This window comes from Pectinophora gossypiella, chromosome 27, assembly GCF_024362695.1.
Source record: "Pectinophora gossypiella chromosome 27, ilPecGoss1.1, whole genome shotgun sequence".
Classification (NCBI taxonomy): domain Eukaryota; kingdom Metazoa; phylum Arthropoda; class Insecta; order Lepidoptera; family Gelechiidae; genus Pectinophora; species Pectinophora gossypiella.
The window spans coordinates 5347810-5372211 of record NC_065430.1 but is presented as its reverse complement, the minus strand read 5'-3'; the positions used below and the strand labels follow the sequence as shown (position 1 = coordinate 5372211).

Sequence of the window (24402 nt, the reverse complement as noted above, 5' to 3'; positions counted from 1 at the left end):
AGCACGCCGTCGAGGAGGCCATACAACAAGAAGCCTCCGCTCGCTTCATCACCTGGAAGTTCATCCCTCCTAGCGCGCCATTCATGGGAGGCGCGTGGGAGAGACTGGTCCGCAGCGTCAAATCAGCACTAGCCGTGGTGCTGCACGAGCGCGCGCCAAAAGAAGAAGTCCTGACAACGCTACTGGTGGAGGCCGAGCACACCATCAACAGTCGACCCCTCACACACGTGTCGACATCACCGGAGGACCCAGAGGCCCTCACTCCGAACCACTTCATCCTGGGAGGTCCATCACGGGTGCCGATGCCAGGCGCCTTCACGGAGGGCGACGACGCCGGCCGCAAAGACTGGAGGAAGAGCCAACGCCTAGCCGACATGTTCTGGGCGCGATGGGTACGGGAGTACCTACCTGAACTCCAACACCGGCGGGAGCCCCGAGCCAGCAAGGGTTCCATCTCCGTGGGCGATTTAGTATTGATCGCTGACGGCACGCTGCCTCGCAACTCGTGGCCGCGAGGTGTCGTCGTGGCTGCCTACCCCGGACCAGACGGCGAGACGAGGGCGGTCGACGTGAGGACAACGAAGGGGATCCTGCGGCGGCCAACGAAGAAGCTGGTCATCCTGCCAACATCGCCACCCGAGGACGGCGAACCGTAGATGGTCCAGCTGCGCGACGTGGTCATCGAGCTGCGCAGCTGCGGCGGGAGAATATGTTCGCCGTAGAAGCAACAAGAAGCAAATTATGATTGTATTATGATTATATTATGATTGTATAATGATTGCCTAGAAATTGTAAATAGTTTGTAAGTTTTATTTTTAAAAAAATAAAGAGAAAGATAGGGACTGAGCGCGGCTTCACCGCTACACACCCCCGCCGCGCCCTTGCCCCGCCCCGCTTAGTGGGCGTTTTCCTATATATACACGCGCGCGGGGACTAGACTCTCATTCTTATTAGAATCACCACACGGGTAGGAGCTCTGATTCAACTCCAATCGGTGTTTAATTTCAACGACTCCTAATTTCAACGCCTACTAGTTTCAACTTACATCGATAACACTAACATCGATCACATCGATATCTGGTATAGTCTATAAGATTTATGTGGCAAGGATCGAAGGGGCCACAACTGTAATTCCATTCGCTTCGATCCTGACACACATCACTTGCATCCTCCACATTCATCAATCGCTTCATACACGCACGCCGGTTCAGAGTAGATCGTATTAAACCTTTTTTAAGGGGCAATGTATACGTTTTTACAATAAGATTCCCATTGACATTCAGAATTTGCCTTTCAACTGCTTTAAGACAGTAGTTAAACAAAAACTTTACAAAAAAAGGTTATTATAAAGTTAGTGATTATTTAGAAGATATGAATGCATGGGATTAACTGTCTGAGAACTGATATTAGGCAGCTAAACTACTCAATTGTATAGCAATATTTTATGTTTATTTTTATTTTTTTAAAGAACGTCTAGGGCCCTGTGGCGAGGTTTTTCTTGCAGCTTTTTTTCCCCGGCTATACAGGTTGTGAGAAGCTGCAGTAGTTTTAGGCGGATGAGACGTTCGTTATGTAAAATTGACGATTCAAAGTGTAACTATGTTACCTACTGAATAAAGATATTTTTGAATTTTGAATTTTAAGGACATCTCTAATTTGGTCGAAGAGGCGCTCATGACTGTGTATTACCAGCATCCTTGGTAGCCTGCCGCTGAGAGTCGTTGAAGTAAGCCGGGACTGTGATGACTGCGTTCTTCACGGAGGTGTTGAGGTACGCCTCAGCCGTCTCCTTCATCTTCATCAGGACGAAGGCGCCGATCTGGCTCGGAGAGTACACTTTGCCGTCCGTGCCTGTGGGCGGACAGGGTTATATGAGAGCATGTTGGTAACGGAACAGTATAAAACAAAGTCGCTTTTTTGCCCATATAAACCTATGTACGCTTGAATCTTTAAAACTACGCAACGAATTTTGAAGCGGTTTTTTTTAAATAGATAAAAAATACAGCAGGAAATATGTGGAGAAGGTTGGCGAGAGACAGCGATAAGTGGAAAGAGCTGGAGGAGGCCTTTGTCAAAAGACAAAATGGACGAAGAAGATAAATAACATCTTTAAACATAATTAAACACATTTTTTTAATGTATTAAGTTTAAGCTAAAAAAATATATGTTTTTTTAATAAAATGTTTATGTTTTTGTTAGAATAAGTTCATAATAAAGGCTATATCATATCAGATCCTCCCAAGTGGGGGCGTGGAATACAAGAGCAGTGTCATCAGCGTAATATTAGTAGTAGTAATAATATTAGTAGGGATCTAGTTTTACGCAATAAATCAGTGTGGGAAGTAGACATTTTGGGAGTTGTCTTTTCGGGAATTAGACTTTTTGGGAAAGTGGTGGAGGTTTTTTGGTTGATTGAGGGGAGGCCTGTGCCCAGCAGTGGGACGTATATAGGCTGTTTATGTTATTTTTATTTATTTATTTATTTGTATTTACCATAATTAGGCAACGTAGGCCCACTTATTAGTTACAGAAATAAAACTTACAACTATGTTAGTAGTACAATAACCTTATTAAACTATATTGGCCTATATACAATCAATCACGACTGCCTCACTAAAACCCTCATGAAGTGTTTCAGTGCAGGCGAGTCATACCTAGCAGCAACCATCCGTAGGATGCTGTTGGGACTGTCCCACATTCTTGTTAAAATGGATGAGGTCTTTTTCCTTGTTATGTTATGGGAAAGTGGAGGATTTGGGAGAGTGGTCATTTTGTGAGTTGCCGTTTTGGGAAGTAGACGATTTGGTACAGTGGTCCTTTTGGACCAAAAGGGTCGTGAAAAGTAAATAAATAAATAGGTAGAGCCGACGTCAACACTCACCTTGCACCCAAGCGTCCCCATTGGAAGCCCGGACCACCTTATAAGACAGGTTCTTCATATCCTTCTGCACTTCTGGGTCGTCGAAGCGCCGTCCGATCAGCCTCTTGGTGGCGTAGAAGGTGTTCCCGCTGTTAGTGACAGCTTGGCGCTTGGCAGGCATGCCGACCAGGCGCTCGCCCTCCTTGGTGAACGCCACGTGAGAGGGTGTGGTGCGCGAACCCTCACTGTTCTCTACTACCTGTGGGGTACGCAGCGGGTATTACATAAAAACATAAACAGCCTATATCGTACCTAGGTACCTATCGTAGTAGTATAATTAAGTGCCTAAGGCTGCGTTTCCATTGACGCGGAGCTGTGCGGAGATGTGCAGGAATCGACCAATGAGGGAGCGAGTGACAGAGCGTCTTCGTTTTTCGCTCTCTCGAACGCTGTGATTGGTCAAATCCGCACATCTCCACGTCAGTGGAAACCCGGCCTAAAGGAGATTGACCAACAGTGGTCCAAATGTCCACCACTAACGAGCTCTCAGACGAAAATGATGGGACACAAATTCAAATGTATCGCGGGTTCTAGGACGGCCGTGGACACGTGGTCGCGACCAGCTGGTGCCGCGTCTTCATGTAGCACCGGTGCAAAAGTGGAACGTGTATGGACACGGACACTGATCGACGGTGCATAAGTCTTATAATAATAAAAACTAGCTCTTGCGCAGCTTAGCTCCCGGTAAATTCGGAGTATTCCCCTTTTCCTAATGCACAAATTTTCAATCAGCTGGCTCGACCATCTTCTTCTTATCGTGTGGGTTGTGAGGCGGAATACCAACCTCATCAACCCTGGTGTCAGGGTTATTATTGTCACGACTACATACTTACATCAGTAAGTAGTAGTTGGGACCAACGGCTTAACGTGCAGGGTGATCAGGTGATCAGCCTGTAATGTCCTAACCAAACCAGTGTCACGGTCACTATTGGGCCGCCAAAGGCACCTGACATGGCTTACGTAATGACTCCATACATACTTACTAAGTAGTAACCAGGACCACTTAACGTGCTTTCTGAGGCACGGATCACCTTACTTTCGGACAATCAGGTGATCCGCCTGTAATGTCCTAACCAAACCAGGGATCACAAAGTGATTTTTGTGATGTCTCCACTGGGTTTCGAGCACGGGATCTCTGGATGGTGAGTTCAACGCTCAACCACTGGACCACGGAGGCAGTTGTGGTTAAGGGTAAGGAATCGACTTACCTTAGGTGTCTTCCCCTCCATCACGGCGACGCAGGAGTTGGTGGTACCCAGATCGATGCCGATGACCGCGCCGCGCACACCGTCTGATCTGTGGTAAACATTATTATTAATATAAAAATATAAGTTTTAACTTTTGAGATACTTTTGCGGTGCCCTTACAGGGTGTCACATGTTTGTACATATTTACTTATAAGAACTGTAATACCATGTGACATACATACATACATACATAAACTCACGCCCGTAATCCCAAATGGGGTGGGCAGAGCCACAAGTAATCAAAGACAACTTGCAGCCACTGTTGATACGAAGTCCTAAGATGGATATGATGAACCTTATGGTGATAAGGGATCAGCCTATCGCCCATAACATTAGTCCATCATGTTAGAGGACGCAATCCCTCTGTCGGTTTTTACGACATGCCCGGGAAGACAAGCAGCTGAACGTGTTCTATGTTTTTTATTTGCTCCCAGAACAGCATAGAAGAAACCATGTGACATGCAATAAAGAAATAAATCTCCTAATAACCAGATGCCATTTAAAATCCAAATCCCATTTTTTTTGTATTTTGTCTGGAAATCTGCCCACGGAAAAATCACACTCACAAAAAGTAAAACAAGAAAATAGGTATATTTTCTGAAAATCTTCATCTCCCACTATCCCGTTTTTTCAGGGTCCACTTAAGATTTGACAGGACCGGTTATTTACAGAAGCGACTGCCTGTCTGACCTTCCGCGAAGGGAAAACCAGCCCAATACAGGAAATTCTTCATACATATTGTAACGAAGCATTTCGGACCAACGAGCCTTGTAGCGACATCTTGTGGTTTCTGGCGATATAACGTTGTTTTTATATTTTACCCGCAGGAAATCACAGATGGCGCTGCAGGGTTATCGATGGGCCCGAATATTTTTAATTATTTTATTTTCTTCAAAATTTGGTATATTAAAATTATCTGCAACATTTATTTTTGATATATTATAATTATAACATCTAGCTGTGCCCTTCAGGTAAACACCACTTTATAAATTTCTGAAACATATCAGTATTTTAACACCATTTCCTATTTACCTACCTTGTCCTATCAGGTAGCAAAAATCTAGTGTTTCAATACATGGCAGTCAAACACATAACCCTCCTTTTCGATTTGCCGCAGTCGGGTAAAAACCCTTTACCATATACAGCGTGTTAGTGACATTGTAACGAAAACTTTGAGGGATGATTCAGACCATGATTCTGAGTTGACATCAAGTGGAATTTTCCATAGCAAAAGTATGGAACGGAAAATAATTTTAAAATACACTAAAATTTTAGTAGTAACCGGTACCAATGGTTTAACGTGCCTTCCTAAGCACGAATCATCTTACTTTCGAACAATCAGGTGATCAGCCTGTAATGTGAAGTAATGTCCTAACCAAATTAGGGATCACAAAGTAATTTTTGTGGTATGTCCCCACCGGGATTCGAACCAGGGACATCCGGAACCTGAGCACGACTCTCAACCACTGGACCACGGAGGCTGTTAGTTAGATTATTAAATGCTGTAAACTATGAAGCTGGCATGACCAGAAACATTGGCTCAAGCCTCGATAAAAATTAGATATTAAAAAAAATGTATCGCGGGTTCTAGGACGGCCGTGGACACGTGGTCGCGACCAGCTGGTGCCGCGTCTTCATGTAGCACCGGTGCAAAAGTGGAACGTGTATGGACACGGACACTGATCGACGGTGCATGTATTTTTTTTTAAATAAAACATCTTTTAGACTGTTCTGTTTCTATCTAACTTACATAGAAATGAATCTATTAACCTAATTTCGACTGATACATCACTATGCCAATGAAGGTCACAACACTATTATTTATTGCATTGAGAGGGCTCGAACTAATGCAACCCGAGGCCACTGCGACCTAGCTAGATCTATTGTGGCCAAATCCCTACATATCCTCTTAATGCCGAGATTTCCAGACACAATAGTTAAACAATGGAATGTGTATGGACACGGACACTGATCGACGGTGCATGTATTTTTTTTTTAATAAAAAATGATTTAGTAGTGTCCTCCTTGCCATATAAACCTAACTCATCTGTTTATAGTCAATGAGACTGATCGCAAGATAAAAACACACAAAAAGAAGTTTATATTATCTGGTTGACCAATCCTTTGCCTAAGGGGTATGTGAAAGGGTGTTCAAAGCCTTGTTAAAAATTTTAATCTTCTTCTATCAATTGTCATTTGCTGGTTGGCAGAGCCACTATCATGTTAACATGAACAAATATTTTTTATTTATTCTAATTTTCACGGCCTCCATGGTCCAGTGGTTGAGCTTTCTGCTCACTAATACTCAAGATCCGGAGGTCCCGGGTTCCAATCCCGGTGGGGAGAAATCACTTTGTGATCCCTAGTTTGGTTAGGACATTGCAGGCTGATCACCTGATTGTCCAGAAGTAAGATGATCCATGCTTAGGAAGGCTTGTTAAGTCATTGGTCCCGGTTACTACTTACTGATGTAAGTACGTAGCTATGTCAGGGGCCTTTAATGTCTCAATAGTAACCCTGACGTAGGTTTGATGAGGTTGGTCACTGATCTCACAACCCACATAGGAGAAGAATCTTGACATATTTGCAAGTACATTCAGTCATATTTGATGCATAGAAGGTGCCTTTCCAGTCAAAAAATGCCTCAACAACCTAACCTCAATCCATAATCTATCTTTTATTGCATATTCAAAGGTCATCCAAAAGAAAGAGGTTATGATGAAATTATTATGAAAATTCACGTAAATTGCGACTTACTTGTTTCTGTACTGTACTGCATGTCGTTGGTAGATAGGAACTGTTGGGGCCGCGGTCTGAAATATCCGAAAAGACAAATTTTAACCCAATTTTTTTATCTCCGTACTCCCATGTGCATGCAAAACCGGCAACATATTTATCGCAAAAACCCAAAGTAAGGAAGGATTATTAGCATCATCAGAGAATAAGACTTGTTTCTGACATTTTCAATTCACATGACAACCGATATTCATTCGTTTTCTGAAGAAAAATGGGCACTTACACTTTTGAGAATTGTGGAGAAATTCCTATGTGTGTAGTATTCCGATCCGATGCCGGAGCACTCCAAGGCCTTGCGGCCAACCGCTCGTGTAGCGCACAACATTTTTAACACAATATCTTCAACTATTTAATTTATTTTCAGATTTTATATCACTTCAAACAGAACATGTGGGTGACGCAACTTCATGAAAGAACGATTTTTACTTTTTTTTCTAGCACACTTCGGTTTTCTTGCCAGATGAAAAATGACTTATACGGTAGAATGTTCTCGTTTTATCTGGGCGATTTTGTTTTCAATGTCATAAAATACTGGATTCTTATTGGAGACCGTTTTCAATAAAATCACCTTAACCAATCAGCGTTCAGATTCCATTTGACGTCAAACCACGTGCAAATAGAACTTACCAATTTATTACGTAACAAGTGGCGTTTTTTCGTGAACTATAACGCGATCATAATATACATGTACAAAAAATTGTATAGGACTATCTTTGTTATGCATACCATTTGATAACTATTGTATACGAATAAAGCGAGCCTGCTTCGTGCAACGCCATCTAGTTGTGAGTAGAAATTCCATCTAAAAGGAGTTTCAAAATTATTTCTTAGATGTCGTTAATATTAAATAAAAAAATATTGTAAATTGAAGAAATATTTTTATTAAATACAATGAGTACAGGTACAATCTGTGACTAGAATTAACTTAAATAATAATTAGACTAGACTTGCTTTATCATAAATCACAAAATGGACGGCAGCAGTATATTATTTTCGATAAATTAATATTGCTTTTTGTATATCAATACACGACTAGAATTAGATTTAGTTTTAATAATAATTAAGTACTTAAAAAGGACGGACATTTTACTTAATTGATTTAACACCTACTAAGAATGCAAATCCTAATTGTACATACTATTGAAGAAAGATATTAGGTACATAGATTATTAGGTAAAAATATAAGTAGGTATTTAAAAAATAACAGTTGAAATAAGTTGCATAATTTCTTACATAGGTACTTACTTAGTATCTGTAAGTAAATCACTTTACTATCTTATAATAAAAATAATAGTTATTGGATAGCTATCATAGGTGGTGGAAGGCGCGGCAGGTGAGTCGTTTTTAACTTGTTTTTAACATGCTAGTGTCCTTTCAGACTTCTCCTGGTGAGTTTCAAACCTAGTACAAAACTTTATTACCGTAACAAAACCTTAAAACAAATTAAATAATATTTTTCAACGTCACTTCTCGCGCGCGTTTTGGTACTTTATTATATTTTTTAAGGTATTTTTACATGCACGGGAGCTGCGAGCGGGCTGTATTTGTTTTTAATAAAGCGGCTGTATAAAGTCTGTAGCTATTGTCATTTTTTCTACATTGGAATTAGGTATAAGTACTCTTTAACCTTTACCAGGGGAACAAGAAAAAAATATTATTGAAAGGTCTAATATTGAAACTTAGTACTTATAATAATAATTCTAATCCTGGCTATGATAACTAGTCGGGCGTGGTAGATGAGGGCGCGGGAGGATCGTCCCTGGCGGCCAGCAGTCCTCTCAGGGCCAAAGCCTCCTGTCTCAAAGCCGCCACGTGCGCGCGGAGGGAGGCGTTCTCTTGTTCGAGAAGACATGCTCGCCAGGCTATCTGTAATGGTACAATTTTGCATAAGTACATACATACTTACTTTATTGTCCTCAAAAAAGGGCAGTCTCAAAAATATAGATTCTCAAAAACACAGTCTCAAAAGACCAAATTCTCAAAACGACGTTGGATAAAACCACTGGACTACTGAGATCACGCCTGATTCCCGTTGGGGTACGCAGTAACCACGGAATTTCATTTTCCGTTCCATACTTTGTTGTGTTCCATAGAGTGATAGGTATACCGTGAAACGGAATAAATATGCATTTGAAAATTAGACATACATAATTGGTAATACCTGATCCTCTCGAATCCTCCTGGCGTCTCTAGACTTCTTGGCAGCCTGGTTGTTCCTCCGCCGCCGCTCGAAGTATTTCTCGTCTTTCAACTCCGGCGGGATCGGCCGCTTCTCTCCGCGGCGGCGGACATCTTCGCATGACGGCAGTACTGAGAAAACAGAATTTTCGGTAACAAACAGTACACCATTTATGTTTTTTTTTTTTTTTTTTCTTAAGTTTTGGCTTCGCGCGGCTTGCGCATTTGCCACAGACAAAGATAGGGAAACGGATTCGTAGGAAAAACAAGGAACGGAATTTGGAAAGAAAAAGGATCAGAAAGGTGGAGGATAAAATAAATATAACAGGAATTCTATATAAATAATTAAAGAAAAATAATGGAGATATTTATAGTTTAAGGTCATTATTAATAATACATATAGATAAATATTTGTATATATCTGGATTCATACTGTGCAACAGAACAGGGATGGAAGTAGGAAGAGGAACTTTTAAAGAATGGAGAAATGTATATAAAGGGGTATGGTCAAGGAGAGGACACGAAAGAAATAGATGATTAATATCACCTACACCTGTACCGCACTCACAAGCATCGCTCTGAATTATCTGAAGTCTGGCAAGATGAGCTGGAGAACAAACATGACCCAATCGCATTCTAATGATTGTACTAGTAGCACGTTTGCACAACTTCAATTTAAAAAACCAGGGTTTAGCAGGAATGTCTCTTTGAATAGAGAAGTAATATTTTCCTTTTGACTCAGAGCTCCTTATCCAAGATTGCTTCCACTGATCACGGAGATATACCCTTGGCAGAGAACCCAGGTCGTGGCAGTAATTCTTATAGGGAAACATGTCACCATCGTCAACAGCCCTATTGGCTAGTTGATCTGCTTTTATATTACCAGGAATGTTATTGTGGCCAGGAATCCATGCAAAAGAAACTGAATATCCTAATTGTTGACATTTAAACAATTTGTCCCGAATATCAATGATTATAGGGAAAGATTTAGATCGAAAAGGGAACCTAATTAGAGCTTGCAAAGCACTCCTAGCATCGGAAAATATTACTGATTTAGTTAGTTTAAAAATTAAGATATATTCAAGGGCTTTAAATATGGCATAACACTCGCCTGTAAACACAGAAGATTCAGGAGGAAGTTTTACTCTTTGTACAATATCATATTGAGAATGAAAAACACCCACCCCTACACAGCCAGTAGAGGAATGTTTAGAGGCATCAGTGAATATGTAATGACAATCCGGCCAATTTTCTTCTAACAGATTATTAAAAGTAATGTTAGCAAATGGGTCATCCTTTGCTATTCCTAAATCTAAACGAACATCCGGGGAAATTATTAATGCCTCAAAATTTGTACAGAAAAGTGGGGAAGAAGGAAACTGATGGGTAGGAGCCTGAAAATTAATAAATTTCCTAAAACTGTTAACGAGACACGGTATAGATTTGTGTAACCAATAACTGGCAGATGAAGCATAGTCAGACAGTAATCTGAGCTTAGAATGAAGAGGATGACTGGAGAACTGAAGGGAACGAAATAAAAAGGAATCGGAAAGATACTGTCGTCGAAGTTGTAAAGGGGGATCTACACACTCTACCTGGAGAGCATTAATAGGACTTGATTTCATGGCACCAGAGACTAGTCTAAGAGCTTTTGATTGGATAGAGTCTAGTTTTTTGAATGCGACTGTACTACCAGGTTCCAACAAAAAAGTACCGTAATCCAGTAAACTCCTTATTAAAGCATTGTAAAGTAGTTTCATACAGAATGGATGGGCCCCCCACCAAACTCCTGAAAGACACCTTAGAATATTCAGTAAGCGTTCACATTTGTTTACAATATACTCGCAGTGGGGAATGCCAGTCATTTTGGAATCTAGTATAACACCTAGGAATTTGACGTTGGTCTTAACAGGAATTTCAGTATTATTATAATAAACGGATATTGGCGGCGGTAATCGCATTCTAGAAAACAGTACTACTGAACTTTTGGTAGGGGATAATTCTAGACCGTTACTATCCAACCATTTCTTTAACAGGTTTAATGAACAAGATAAAGAAGAACAAGCTTTTTGCACGGATTGATGTGTATAGTATAATAATAAATCGTCAGCGTATTGTAATATTTGTACATTACTATCCAAAGCTGACTCCAAGTTTGAAGTATAAATATTGTATAATAATGGGCTGAGAACAGATCCTTGAGGCAGACCCTTCCAAACATATCTAGACTTGGTGCCACCATCTTCTAAGGAAATATTAACAAATCTCTCTGATAACATGTTTACAATAAAGTTACACAGCATTATCGGAACGTTTAAATCATTAAGCCTATTTTTTAAAATACTCACAATAACATTATCATAAGCAGCATTTATATCAAGAAATGCTGCAACTAAAGAATGATTTTTAGAAAATGCTATACGGATATCAGTGACAAAAATACTAATGCTATCAATAGTGCTTTTGCTCTTCCTAAATCCAAATTGACTTTCACTGAGCAATTGATTGCTTTCAATGAACCATTCCAACCGATCTTTAACTAAATGTTCACTGATTTTCATTAAAACAGAAGAGAGGGCTATTGGGCGATAAGAGACACAATCAGAGGGATTTTTGTTGGGTTTAAGTATGGGAATAATCAGCTGGGTTTTCCATGAAGTAGGAATATTACCCGTTACCATTATAGAATTAATTAAACTTAAAAAATAGGACAGGGTATCATCACTGAGGTGAGCAATAAAGGAATAAGGGATTCCGTCTAACCCTGGGGCTGAATCCTTTACGTTCTCCAACACTCCTTTTAGTTCCGATAATGAAAATGGACTATTAAGACCAATAGGATTGGAAATAATTTCAACAGGAAGGGACATTGGAATTATTATTTTCTCAGGGACAGATGGTGGAGCCAATTTATTTAAAAAAGGATCAGTCAAGGAAGGAGGAAGGAAAGTAGATGACGTTTCCTTGAAACCGTATCTAAATCTCCTAATATTCCGCCATACAAGAGATGGATTGACACTAGGAGATATGGATAAACAAAATAATTTCCAGCTCTCAAATTTTTTGGTCTTAAAAAGTTTACGAGTATTTGACATTATTTCAGAAAGCAAATTAAAATTTTCCGTAGTAGAACATTCACAATATCTCAATTCAGCCTCCTTTCTCCTCCTGACCGCAATCGTGCATTCACTATCCCACCATGGAGGAGATGGAATAAAATCCGTCATCTCTTTTTTATGAGGAAACGTTTCATCAGCTACCTCAATAATTGCCTTAGCCAGAGCTTCAGCACAGAAAGATTCATCGCCCTGATTTAAATTGGGGAGATCAGTAGCTCTGCTTTCCAAACGCTCACCAAAAAGACGCCAATCAGCGTCGGTCAGACAATATTTTAAACGTGGTTTCTTTTTAGGATATGGTTTATTAATAGAGAAATTGAATGTAAATGACAGTATAATTGGGAAGTGGTCACTTCCATAGGTAAGAGAAAGTGTTTCCCAAGTGAATAAGGGTGCTAAACTGGAGGAACAAATGGACAAGTCAGGAGCGCTAATTGACTGTCCTGGATCTGAACGACGTGTAGGAGAACCTGAATTAAGAATACATAGATTTTGAAAATCAAGAAGGTCTAAAAGTAAATTACCTACGCTATTACATAGTGAACTTCCCCATGCCTGGTGGTGACAATTAAAGTCACCTAATATAATAAAGGGCTTAGGAAGGGTTAAGAAAATGTCCACTACTTCTTGAATAATGTTGGCTGAAGGGTGTGGGATGTAAATAGACACAAAACAAATGTTGTCTATGGAAACTGCAATAACTGAGAATTCATTAGAATGATTAGGGATAGGAAAATGTGTAAAAGGAAGTGCATGTTTGACAAGCAAAGCAACTCCATTATACCCATCAGAGCGATCTTCCCTAAGACAGGCATAACCAGGAATTCGGAATGAATAACTTGGCTTAAGCCAAGTTTCTTGTAAGGCAAGAATACGAGGCTTATATTTATTAATTAAGTATATTAAATCAGATTTTTTAGATGTTACACTGCGGCAATTCCACTGAAGGATTTTGTCCATTATTGTGTTTGTTGAAAAACTGAGTGATTGCATTAATTACAGGGGCAGCGTGGGACGGTGATAAAACGTTAGATTGAAACAGAGAGTTAATAAGAGATAAAATCAAATCAAGTATATTACTAACATTTGATGAGTCATCTTTATAATTTAGGGCACAACCATTAGATGGTTCTGGTACATTATAATCTTTAATCAGAGCTTCATGAGCAGTTCGGTCATAGCCATGTGTTTGTTTAGGAGGCGATTTGGGTTTTATAAAAACGGTTTTTTTATAAGATGTCTGCTGAGTTGAATTTGCGATAGAATGACTGGTGTTCAGGAATTCATTTTGAGAGGCTGTAGTAGAAGAGGATACATTAGAGGAAGTGAGCAAAGCATCAGCATATGACTTACGAGAAATAGGCGGATGAAACTTTGATGCCTCCGCATAGGATACACAGCTTTTTGCCATAGTTTCTTTAATAGCTTTTTGTCTTTCCAATTCCAGGCACTTTTTACTAATGGCAAAATGTGAACCTTTGCAAAGGCAACAACTATAATCATCCTCCTGAATATGACAAGTATCACCAGTATGACCTTGGCCACACTTGTAACATCTGGGCTTGGACCGGCATTGAGCCTTCACATGACCAAATCGACAGCAATTATAGCATTGAATAGTTGGGTATATATAAAGATCTACCGTTAATGATGTATAGCACATGAATATTCGCTTTGGTAAAACTTGACCATCAAATGTAACCACAACTGATTCAGTAGTTTTAAGTTGACTTTTACCGTCAACCTCTATCTTTCTTTTTAGCCTTCTTATTTTAAGAATTTTGCCACAACCTATTGGGACAGAAATATTTTCCTGTACTTCCTCATCTGACCATTCAGCAGGGACACCTCTAACTATTCCCATACGTGTGACATTGAATGAAGGAATAAATGCCTTATAATTTTCAGACTCAATATTGGGGTTGTTTAAGAAAGAATTAGCATCTTGAAAATTTGAGAAAGAGACTGAAAGCCTATTTCTTCCTATTCTCTTGAGGCTACCATTTATAAGGTTATTGATTGCGTTTCTTTTCAGAAAACGACCAAAGGTGACTGGATGTAAGGAGGTGTTATCGTCTGGTAATGTTTGTTTTTTCTGAACGTGAATGACAAAAGGAGCCGCATCTGATGATTGATAAACCAATCTTGCCACTGAGGGCTGAGGAGAGGAAGAATTTATTTTTTCAATATTCTCAACATTGGGAGTAATAGATATGCTATCATCAAAGCCATGGTCGTGAGCGCTCGTACTTGGTGATGTTTGAGGGAGGGAGGAAGCTACTGTGCAATGACAGTCACTTTCCCTGACCTTCTTACCTTCATGATGCTTTCTACGTCTTTTATTACAATGTTTGCACATTCTACGAGCAGAAGCTCTCTTACGTCCACCAGTGTTTTGTGTGAGGGAGCAATCAGTATCCATACTAGCCTCATTATTAGATATTGTTACTGTGAGAGCAATATCGGGAGCAGTTCCCCCCGGGTCTTCGGGGGGGTCCATCGTAGAGAAAAAAGAAAAAGTTCACTTACCGAGATATCCCGGAATATATACACTCAAACTAATTTATATACACACTAATAGATATACTATATATACACTAACTACCTAACTGATCCAAAACAAGTTATAAAATTAATAAAAATAGAGAAATGAAAAAACCGTGACCGCCAAGTTCGACGTTTCCCGCCCTTTTCAATATTCACTCACCATTTATGTTCATAAGTTTCGAAAACTTAACAATAAGTTTTTTTTTTTTTTTTTTTAAGTTTTGGCGCCTATTATATGTTTTTTTTTTGTTTTGGTGTTCCCCGAAGAGTAAGGCAAAGGGTACTATGTCTTACGCTCAGAACAATAACTAAAGCATAGAAGGAAGGCTAAAATAGCAACAGAACTCTATAATTCTGCTCTACTTTATCTTACGGAACCGGCGTAATGTTAGACAAAGACGCATATACAAAAATTGTTTCGTAATTTCGTAGGTTGTCACAAGTTTTTCATTGCCTAGTGTTGGGTTTCACTTTAGTAATATGTCGATAAAATTAAATTTACTTACAATTAATGTCGATAATTTTTTTTACAAGATTTCTTTTTGTAGGACGCAATTATCTTCTTCTTGATGAAAGGAGACTCTGTCTCTGATAGGTAAGTATCTAACCATTTTTGGATTATATTGTCTGGTTTATATTTGTTTGGAGCTGCAGCTCACATTCAGGAAGGAAAGAAAATAGCCAACTGTTATCGTTTTATCGGTAAGTATTTTGTAATATTCGAATTTATTTATGATGTCATCCGCCGTGCACTGGTGTTGATCGACGTGCCGTGCAAATTGGAACCGCCGGGTCTAAGCCGCACAGACGGTAAGAGGCCCGATGGGCTCACGCTCATACCCTAGGAGAGGGGGCGTGCTTTATTGTGGGACGCGACCTGCGCTTGCAGGTTTGCAGCAACGCACCTGCCCCGTACTACTCAAACCGCAGGGCCGGCTGCCGAGTGGGCCGCTAGCCAAAAACTGGCGAAATATGGGAATTTAACGCGGACCCACAATTTTGTCCCTTTTGCCGTCGAGACTTCGAGTGTGTGGTGCTCGGCCGTAATTACCATTTCATCTGTCTGATCTATAATGTTCAATGTAGGAATAGCATCGTCTCGAAGACGTCTCTACTTCGAATTAGGAACACACATAAATGAATCCGCAGTAAAATGTTTCGAGCAAATACGGCTGTACTTATTTGGAATCCAATTTCGTCTATTAATGCGAATTATCCATTCTTTCTCTTTGTTATCGTCTACAGGAAATCTAAAAATTAAAAGTATCGATAATTTTAGTACATCACTATGGACAATCAACATAACCTCAAATCAATTCCGTATTCATCGATGAAACGTATAATATAATGGATATCTCAAATATTTTATGCTGCAAATCTATTCAGCAAAACATATTACTTTCCTAAAATTGTTCAGCAGTTCACATTTCACTAGAAAATTACAAAAAACTTACCGATGAAACGACAGAAGTTGTTGGCTATTTTCTTTTCTTCCTGAATGTGATCTGCAGCCCCATACCACACAAGACATAATGTCACAGAGTCGAGACACTCAATTATTTGATATAAATAAAAGTTTCTTTCCATTTATTTGGAAAAATATTGTTAAATTATCACTTAAAACAATCTGAACACAAGACACTCGTAAACAAAGTTCACGCGACCGTGTCAAATAGTTCGGTAAATATAAGTAAAATCTTCTTTTGTATGTTACTATGTATTTGGCCGAGTTAAAATGAGTCCAATAGGTCCAAATGACATTTCATGTTGTGACAACCTCGGAAAAAATGAAGCAAAGAGCGAATCATTTGTCCTTTTCTCACTCATAGTTTGTGTCGTAAGCTAGAAGAGAGCCGGTTTATAGTTTCTGAATTCTTATTTTAGCCTTCCTTCTATGCTTTAGTTATTGTTCTGAGGTCTTACGTATTTTTTTTTTCTTGATGATTAATGAAACGATGAAAGGTGATGACGATGATTGATGAAACCTAAGCAGACTCCTACTCCGAACCCCAAACGAATTACTTAACTCAAAAGTCCGTATAAACTTTCGAGTTATAAAGCGACTTGTTGGCACGAAGCGAAAATGGATTCGTACACTTTGTTTATTGAATATTCCGATATAATAACACTGTCGCGAATGTTTTCCGACTAACTTCTGGGAAACGAAAAAGCCTGGAAAGTTCTTCATGCGGGATATTTGTCAGCTTGAGTATGTTATGCATGTGTGTGTGTGTGTGTGTGTGTATAAGTAAATACCTAATAGAAATCATAAATAAGAATCATTTATTCAACGTAATTATCATGGATAAACTTGTTGAAGGTCAATGTAACATTTTTGCATTTACGTCATTTCGTAAGGTGTTATGGCTGAGGGGAAGAAATGACAAGAAACTGCAACAGCAATACATCTTCTAAATCAATGAGGGTACATTACAAGTTATTTAATAACTAGAGGAACACATTCAATACCAGACATTTTTATCATTAATGTAATCATTAATCTTCTAATAAGCTTTTTTACATAAAGTAAGCTTCACGTGAGCCTTAATTCTCTGAATACTTACAAGGACTGGTGCGTAGCGGCAGATGCTGGCAGTAGGGGGGTAGGCAGGGCGGCGGCGGCGGCAGCGAAGCTAGCAGCGGGCCCACCACGCTGTGCATATCTGTTGACAAAACTTACACTCAAGAAGATCCGTCATGATTACAATAAGGAATAATAACTACGTATAGAACGGCAACTCTCCGCCCCCCACCAGCGGCTGAGCTAGGTTTACCTCACCCCCTCGGACATAGTTTAGATTTGAATCGTATGGTGTAGACGCCACACACACAGATGCGCGTGTACAGTAATGTCAATGTGTAGTATCCATCTTTTTTTTTGACGTGACTTATTGTAGATTTGCCGTCTTCTTCTATCGTGAGAGGTGGATTACCAACCCCATCAACCCTGATGTCGGATTATTGGCTGATGTAAAATTTTTAGACGGTTGTTTTACACTTGTGCTTAAAATTGACGTGTATTCCATAAATTTTAGGCCTGTCGATTACCCCCATAGTCCCTTTCTTTTTCAACGGAATCAACGGATAAGAAAATGACAGGTATACTTAAAATAAAATTAGATAGTATTTACAGGAATTAACACCACTGCGTAAGAGAACTGAAAAATAGGTCTAGATCAGACATATTATTGCGGTTTAGTTCATTATGCGGTATCAGTACTGGTTGGAGGCCGAGGAAATGGATTCTGGTAGGGCTCTAGCTAGAATATCACCGATTGAGAAATTGGTCGGTGTACTGCGGAACGGAAGGCGATTGGGGCAACCACCGTTCTACATGCCCTATCTGTGGAGTAATGGCAATTACTCCACCGACAAGAGCGTAGCTCTTAAATAAAGAGAGAGAGTTCATTATGAGTCACGCAAATGCACTATGGGGTTCGAACCGGCGCTGCCCGAAAATAATGAAAATACTTATTTAAAAAATGGCGTAACGGTAGCTCTAATGACTTTTTTTTTTACCTCGTCCAACACATAGTTAACACAAACCATCAACAAGAATATAACCAAATATTAGCGTAGCTCACAGTGATTTGCACAACTCAAATTACACGGAGCCCTACACCTGCGTGGCACCAGGGCCGGAGCGAGGGCCCTGGCGCTATAAAAAAGGATTTATGGGGGTGGCTAGCCAGGTGTTGAAGTAAAACAGTCGGATCTCAGCTAATCTTTCGTTTAATGGGGTGATTGTCACAAATTATTCCGATTTCACAAGACCTTTACAAGATTGGCAAACAAATTAAGAAAGGGCGCGTCTTTTATTGCATTTGTTCCTTTTTTATAATTTGTAAGTATTATGTGCATATTTGAGTTGTAAACAATAAACAATTAACATTTTCGTTAAAACATTTTTTGCTCATATTTTTTTATTTCTTGTTTTAAAAATCTAAAAAAAAAATATTTGTTTAGGTATTGAATAGGTACTAAATTTGTGTGTAGGCGAAATTACATTTCGGAGCCTTTTTGTGGAGATTCTAAATGTGGGTGGTCATTCAGACATCAGAATGACTGGCCATTTTTTAAATAAATTTTCTTATTTATTAATTAGGTAGAAAATATCTATACAAAGGTATTAAATAGTAGCTAAAAGGTATTGGATGTTAGTAATATTTTAAAGCTGATCTGTCATTTTGGGCAGTCATTCACATTTAACAATTAAAGCGCGCGGGCATACCACCGCGCGAAGCTCGTTCGTTCCTCCGACCCAGACAATGTTCGGTAGGCCGGGTTGCTATAGATTTCATTATTAAAATAAAACGGGTAAGTATCCTATTAACTTTTTGGGCGGAGGGCAAGAGGGAAACCACTGCTCTATTTACCGGTGCTTCCACCTATTTCTACCAAAGTATTTCTCCCAGGGGAAATAGATTTCCAGATGATGATGATGAATAAAGTTTATCAGTGTTACACTCGCGATCACAACGTCGCTGCTCTCGGTCTACGCTGGTTGCCAATCACCACATGACCGGGACACCACTTGGCTGGCCCCTCCACCAGCTCCGTCCCTGGGATGATGATGATGATCTCTCCGACCGATTTCGGCCATGGCGACCACTTCGACTCCTAGTCGGCACGACGCTGATGCGCCCGAAGATGGCTTATGTAGCCTATCTTTACAGTGAACTCCCGCGCACAGTGAGGGCACGTAAGCACACCGTCTTGGTCGGTCTACGCCGGTTGCCAATCACCACATGGCCGGGACACCACTTGGCTGGCTCCCCCACCAGCTCCGTCCCTGGGTAACTACACCACTGCTGGTGAGAACTCTTACACCTGGTTAATCGTCGCGCGATTATGCATGCCCCCTAACCCCTGTACCACGCTACAAGCGATTAAACACATAATTACTTGTTGAGAACATTCACGCTGCCGCAAACTGGGGTGGACAGACACTGTATTTTTTTTTTGACGTGACTTAATGTAGATTTGCCGCAGATGGCATTAAGTAAAAAAAATAATCAAAAATTCAAAAATATTTAGTTTTCAAAACTGGCTTACAAAGTTAGCGCTTTTTGAACGTCAAGAAATTAAATTACATACATTATGTAACTAGCTGTAAAACTACTACCACATCGGAGTCTGTAACGCTGAGGGAAAGACGTGGCCAGAAAACCTCCCAGCACAGGGCCCTAGTCCTATTGTTTCATGTTTTCCTTTCATTTTTTTTTACTTGGCCGGACAAATGGGGAGCGCTGAAGGCTCTCACCCGGTACAACGTTTAAGACAACAGGCCTGAGGGTGCCCAGTTGCGCGCGAACCCCGGCTCAGGGCGTCGTCTGAAAGGAACCCTAGTGGGTCGATAGCGATAACCGTTGATTGAGGGAAATCGTCGACCACGCCCGCGGGGTCGGTATCGGGGTGTAAGTAGAGCCGTCGTCCTCTCTCTCGACTTTTGTGATATGTCCCCACCGGGATTCGAACCCGGGGCCTCCGGATCGTGAGCCCAACGCTCAACCACTGGACCACGGAGGCCGCTATCTTATGTTCCCTCTCACAGCTTTGTTTGTTGTATTTTTATTTTTCATTTTCATTACCATAGTTATTAAGTAAAAAGTATATTAATGTACCTCAAATAGAGGAGCTCGGTGGCGCAGCGGTAAACGCGCTCGGTCTGCGATTTTTGAAGTTAAGCAACTTTCGCAAAGGCCGGTCATAGGATGGGTGACCACAAAAAAAAAGTTTTCATCTCGAGCTCCTCCGTGCTTCGGAAGGCACGTTAAGTCGTTGGTCCCGGCTGCATTAGCAGTCGTTAATAACCATCAATCCTCACTGGGCCCGCGTGATGGTTTAAGGCCCGACCTCCCTATCCATCCATAGAGAAGGCCCGTGCCCCAGCAGTGGGGACGTTAATGGGCTGATGATGATGTACCTCAAATAATAATGAATTATGTCAATTTGGGAAGTCACTGGCTCCTGAAATACAGTTATACCAGTTTAGGAGCCAAGGCCTTATGTATAATTGTTACTTGTTTGATTATAATTGTACTGAACAAACTTTCTTTCTTATTGTAAAAACGTTACAAAGCTGATAGCTAAACCACTTCTTCAAATAACCCCTCATAATGAGGATTCCCTTCGCAACCATAGTTGATAATAGTACTTAATTATACTCAATTCGTGTACCAACACCAACCCTCTACTATAAACTAGAGGGTGTACCGAAGAGGTTATATCTACATGTTTTTTTTCATATTCTTTAATGAGGCTTTGGACCTTCTATTTTTTTTCTACGTGACTTATTGTAGATTTGCCGCAGGCATTAACTACTTGGCCGGACAAATGGGGAGCGCTGAGGGCTCTCACCCGGTACAAAATTTAAGACAACAGACCTGAAGGTGCCTAGTTGGGCGCGAACCTCGGCTCAGGGCGTCGTCTTAGGAAAAATATTTGAAAGAATTAATCGACTAGGGTCGATAGCGATAAGCGCTGAATGAGGGAAATCGTCGACCACGCCGGCGGGGTCGCTATCAGGGTTCTGAAGTGTTTGGTGTCGCGAGCTGATTGGCCGCCTTTATGGCTAGAGTGCCCCAGCAGTGGGGACGTTAATGGGCTGATGATGATGATGATGATTGCATCAATCAAAGTGCGATCAACATGACACGATCAATCCGTGGGATCCCAGGATGTAATGAAAGACAATGCGAGCCAATTTATAAATAATTGATGCAAATGTCGGGACCTCGCAGGTGTGGCCGCCCGCTGTAGATTAATATCAATTCCAGTTTAAAATGTTGTAACTTAATAATATAATTATAATCATATAATTATTTTCAAAACACAAATAGCCTCCGTGGTCTAGTGATTAGAGCGTTCTGGAGGTCCGGGTTCGATTCCCGATGGGGACATTGTCGAAATAACTTTGTGAAACTGTCCTTTGTTTGGTAAGGACTTTCAGGCTTGAATCACCTGATTGTCCGAAAAAGTAAGATGATTCCGTGCTTCGGAGGGCACATTAAGCCGGTGTCCCGGCTATAAGCCGTAAAAACACCTCCACCAACTCGCAGTGGAGCAGCGTGGTGGAGTATGCTCCATACCCTTTCCGGTTGATTGAGGGGAGGCCTGTGCCCAGCACTAGGACGTAAATAGGCTGTTTATGTATGTATATAATTATTCTAAACATGTTTATTTTTTGTTTCTTATTAGAAGAGTTATTGTTTTGACGTGATTTATTGTATATTTACCGTATATGGCGTTAACTACTTAGCCGGACAAATGGGGAGCGCTGAGGACTCTCACCCGGTACTAAATTTAAGACAACAGGTCTGAGGGTGCCCAGTTGGGCGCGAACCTCGGCTCAGGGCGCCGTCTGAGAGGAAGAATATTTGAAAGAATTAATCGTTCCTAGTGGGTCGATAGCGATAAGCGCTTTAAAGACTTAATGCAAACAAACAAGGCAATGCGGCTATGCAGGACGGAAGAGGCGAGTCACAGAGACTGTAACCTGGAACCTGACAGAGGGCAGCAGTAACTGTATATTTTAAAACTGTATATTTTTCTAAGGGTGTATATGTTACTTCATTTTTTGAGTTATTCACTTTTTAATACGCCGTTCTGTCTGACGTGGCCTGAACGACGGCACGCGCCCCTCTAAACGGATGGTCAACCTGGCTAATTGTTTCCACAAGGGGTCGTAAATATTTGTTTTAAAAAGGGGACATCCTTCCTGCAAACAAACTGTTATGACACTCATCGTTTCGCGCCCAACCAGCCACGTCTGTTGTCTTAAATTTTGTACAATCATGAACAATATAATGTACCCACTTTAGGACTCTGTCGCACTAACATATTTGACATTTAGTGAGACTTAACAGTTCAATTTGTCAAAAAAGTTAATGTTACATGGTACCAAAGTGTATAAGTACATATTAATGCTCGTGACCGTACTGCTCTGCGCTCCCCATTTGTCCGCTTGCGGCAAATCTACAAAGAGTCCCGCCAAAAAATATGGAGAAATATTTATGCCCGGAAGTCTTCCTCAAAATAAATAAATATAACATAAATAGCCTATACACGTCCCACTGCTGGGCACAGGCCTTCCTTCAATCAACCGGAATGGGTATAGAGCATCCACCACGCTGCTCCACTGCGGGTTGTTGGAGGTATTTTTACGGCTAACAGCCGGGACCGACGGTTTAACGGTGCCCTTCGAAGCATGGAATCATTTTCCTTTTGCTGGAAAATAAGGTGATTCAAGCCTGCGGGCTTAGCACCGTAAGCACGCGACTCTTTCTCGCCTCGACACACATCACCCGTCACTCTCTCACAGTACTGCACAGAAAGAGACAGATGATCTCTATCGCGGCGAGAAATAGTCGCGTGCTTACGGTGCTAAGCCCGCTGAAAAGCATAGATTTACTACTACCGTAGATTGAACGTCAGCGCTCAAAAAGTGGGACGCAAAATTACTGTTAATATAGCGACGTTGACAGTAATTTACCTCAGTGCGTGATTAGGCGCCGAACTGGCAACACGGGGAAGTAAGTGGTAAAAAATTGCAAAAATGGAACCTTAAAGCGAAGAAAGAAGGATGGAACATCTTATTTCTAATAAGTACTTAATGACATTGTAGGTGACCACAAAAAAAAAGTTTTCATCTCGAGCTCCTCCGTGCCTCGGAAGGCACGTTAAGCCGTTGGTCCCGGCTGCATTAGCAGTCGTTAATAACCACCAATCCGCACTGGGCCCGCGTGATGGTTTAAGGCCCGATCTCCCTACCTATCCATAGGGAAGGCCCGTGCCCCAGCAGTGGGAACGTTAATGGGCTGATGATGACGAATGACATTGTGCATGTTATCATAGAAACATTTTAATTTTCCCAGTAAAACCCACCAAAATTATTATTTTAGTTTAAAATACAAAGACAATTACTCCCGCCGGGAGTACAGTAAGTAATAACCGGGACCAACGGCTTAACGTGCCCGAAGCACGGATCATCTTACTTTCGGACAATTAGGTGATCAGCATGTAATGTCCTATCCAAACTAGGGTTCACAAAGTGATTTTTGTGATTTGTCCCCACCGGGATACGAACCCGGGACCTCCGGATCGTGAGTACGCTCAACCACTGGACCACGGAGGCCGTTAACTGTATACTTAGAATGAAAGGTAACTCACCAGTCGGCGCGAGGAAGTGGTTGTAACTGGACAGCAACCTGAGGGCAGCCAAGGTGCCCCGTGGGGTGCACGCAGAGTCCAGGTCATACCGCGACACATTATGATCTATGTCATTTCGTCTGTCATACGGCACTGTTTGGTCTACCGAGTCACTCTTCCAGTCCATTATTAATATATTCACTAGTTTTTACGTTCGTTCGTTTTTTCGTTTTAATGTATTCTGGTAGGGCTGTAGTTAGAACATCACCGACTGAGAAATTGGTCGGTGTACTGCGGAACGGAAGGCGATTGGGGGAAGGCCGTTCTACACGCCCTATCTATGGAGTAATGGCGATTACTCCACCGACAAGAGCGCAGCTCTTAAATAAAAAGAGTTTTTACGTTACGAGCCGTGGTACTATCACTGTGAGGTCGCAGTTCGAAT

The 24402-nt window shown here is 40.9% G+C and overlaps 4 protein-coding genes across 7 annotated transcripts in view; 1 reads left to right on the top strand and 3 right to left on the bottom strand.

Annotated features, from left to right (window-relative positions):
- LOC126378850 (heat shock 70 kDa protein cognate 5) overlaps positions 1-7402 on the bottom strand; it is a 32801-nt gene extending 25399 nt beyond the window's left edge. The window contains exons 1-5 of the mRNA XM_050027313.1: positions 7187-7402; positions 6925-6980; positions 4129-4216; positions 2882-3119; positions 1690-1851 (exon numbers count right to left, since the gene is read on the bottom strand). Coding sequence (XP_049883270.1) covers positions 1690-1851; positions 2882-3119; positions 4129-4216; positions 6925-6980; positions 7187-7288 — 646 coding nt within the window. The 5' untranslated portion in view covers positions 7289-7402. The remainder of the gene's footprint in view (positions 1-1689; positions 1852-2881; positions 3120-4128; positions 4217-6924; positions 6981-7186) is intronic.
- Positions 7403-8682: 1280 nt separating this feature from the next.
- LOC126378749 (transcription factor atf-2-like) lies at positions 8683-24144 on the bottom strand. Its single transcript, XM_050027130.1, has 4 exons — positions 23979-24144; positions 17372-17470; positions 9107-9273; positions 8683-8829 (listed from the first exon to the last, which is right to left on the bottom strand). Exons 1-4 carry the CDS (start codon positions 24142-24144, stop codon positions 8683-8685), a joined length of 579 nt encoding a protein of 192 aa, XP_049883087.1.
- Positions 9330-11711, bottom strand: LOC126378842 (uncharacterized). Its single transcript, XM_050027283.1, has one exon. The coding sequence runs from the start codon at positions 11700-11702 to the stop codon at positions 9510-9512; it is 2193 nt and encodes a 730-aa protein (XP_049883240.1). The 5' UTR covers positions 11703-11711; the 3' UTR covers positions 9330-9509.
- LOC126378861 (ATP synthase subunit beta, mitochondrial-like) overlaps positions 16042-24402 on the top strand; it is a 108119-nt gene continuing 99758 nt past the window's right edge. For 3 of the 4 annotated variants that reach the window (XM_050027337.1, XM_050027336.1, XM_050027338.1), the window contains exon 1: positions 16042-16487. The gene's annotated coding sequence lies outside the window, so the exon portion shown is untranslated. The remainder of the gene's footprint in view (positions 16488-24402) is intronic. The other variant, XM_050027339.1, reaches the window with a different exon arrangement.

Coding starts and splice junctions, on each gene's coding strand:
- LOC126378842 (XM_050027283.1), bottom strand. CDS start 11,702: ATGAAAATCAGTGAACATTTAGTTAAAGATCGGTTGGAATGGTTCATT.
- LOC126378749 (XM_050027130.1), bottom strand. CDS start 24,144: ATGGACTGGAAGAGTGACTCGGTAGACCAAACAGTGCCGTATGACAGA. Junction 17,471..23,978: donor CCACTTCCTCGCGCCGACTG/GTGAGTTACCTT, acceptor TTTTGTCAACAG/ATATGCACAGCGTGGTGGGC. Junction 9,274..17,371: donor GCCGCTACGCACCAGTCCTT/GTAAGTATTCAG, acceptor CTGTTTTCTCAG/TACTGCCGTCATGCGAAGAT.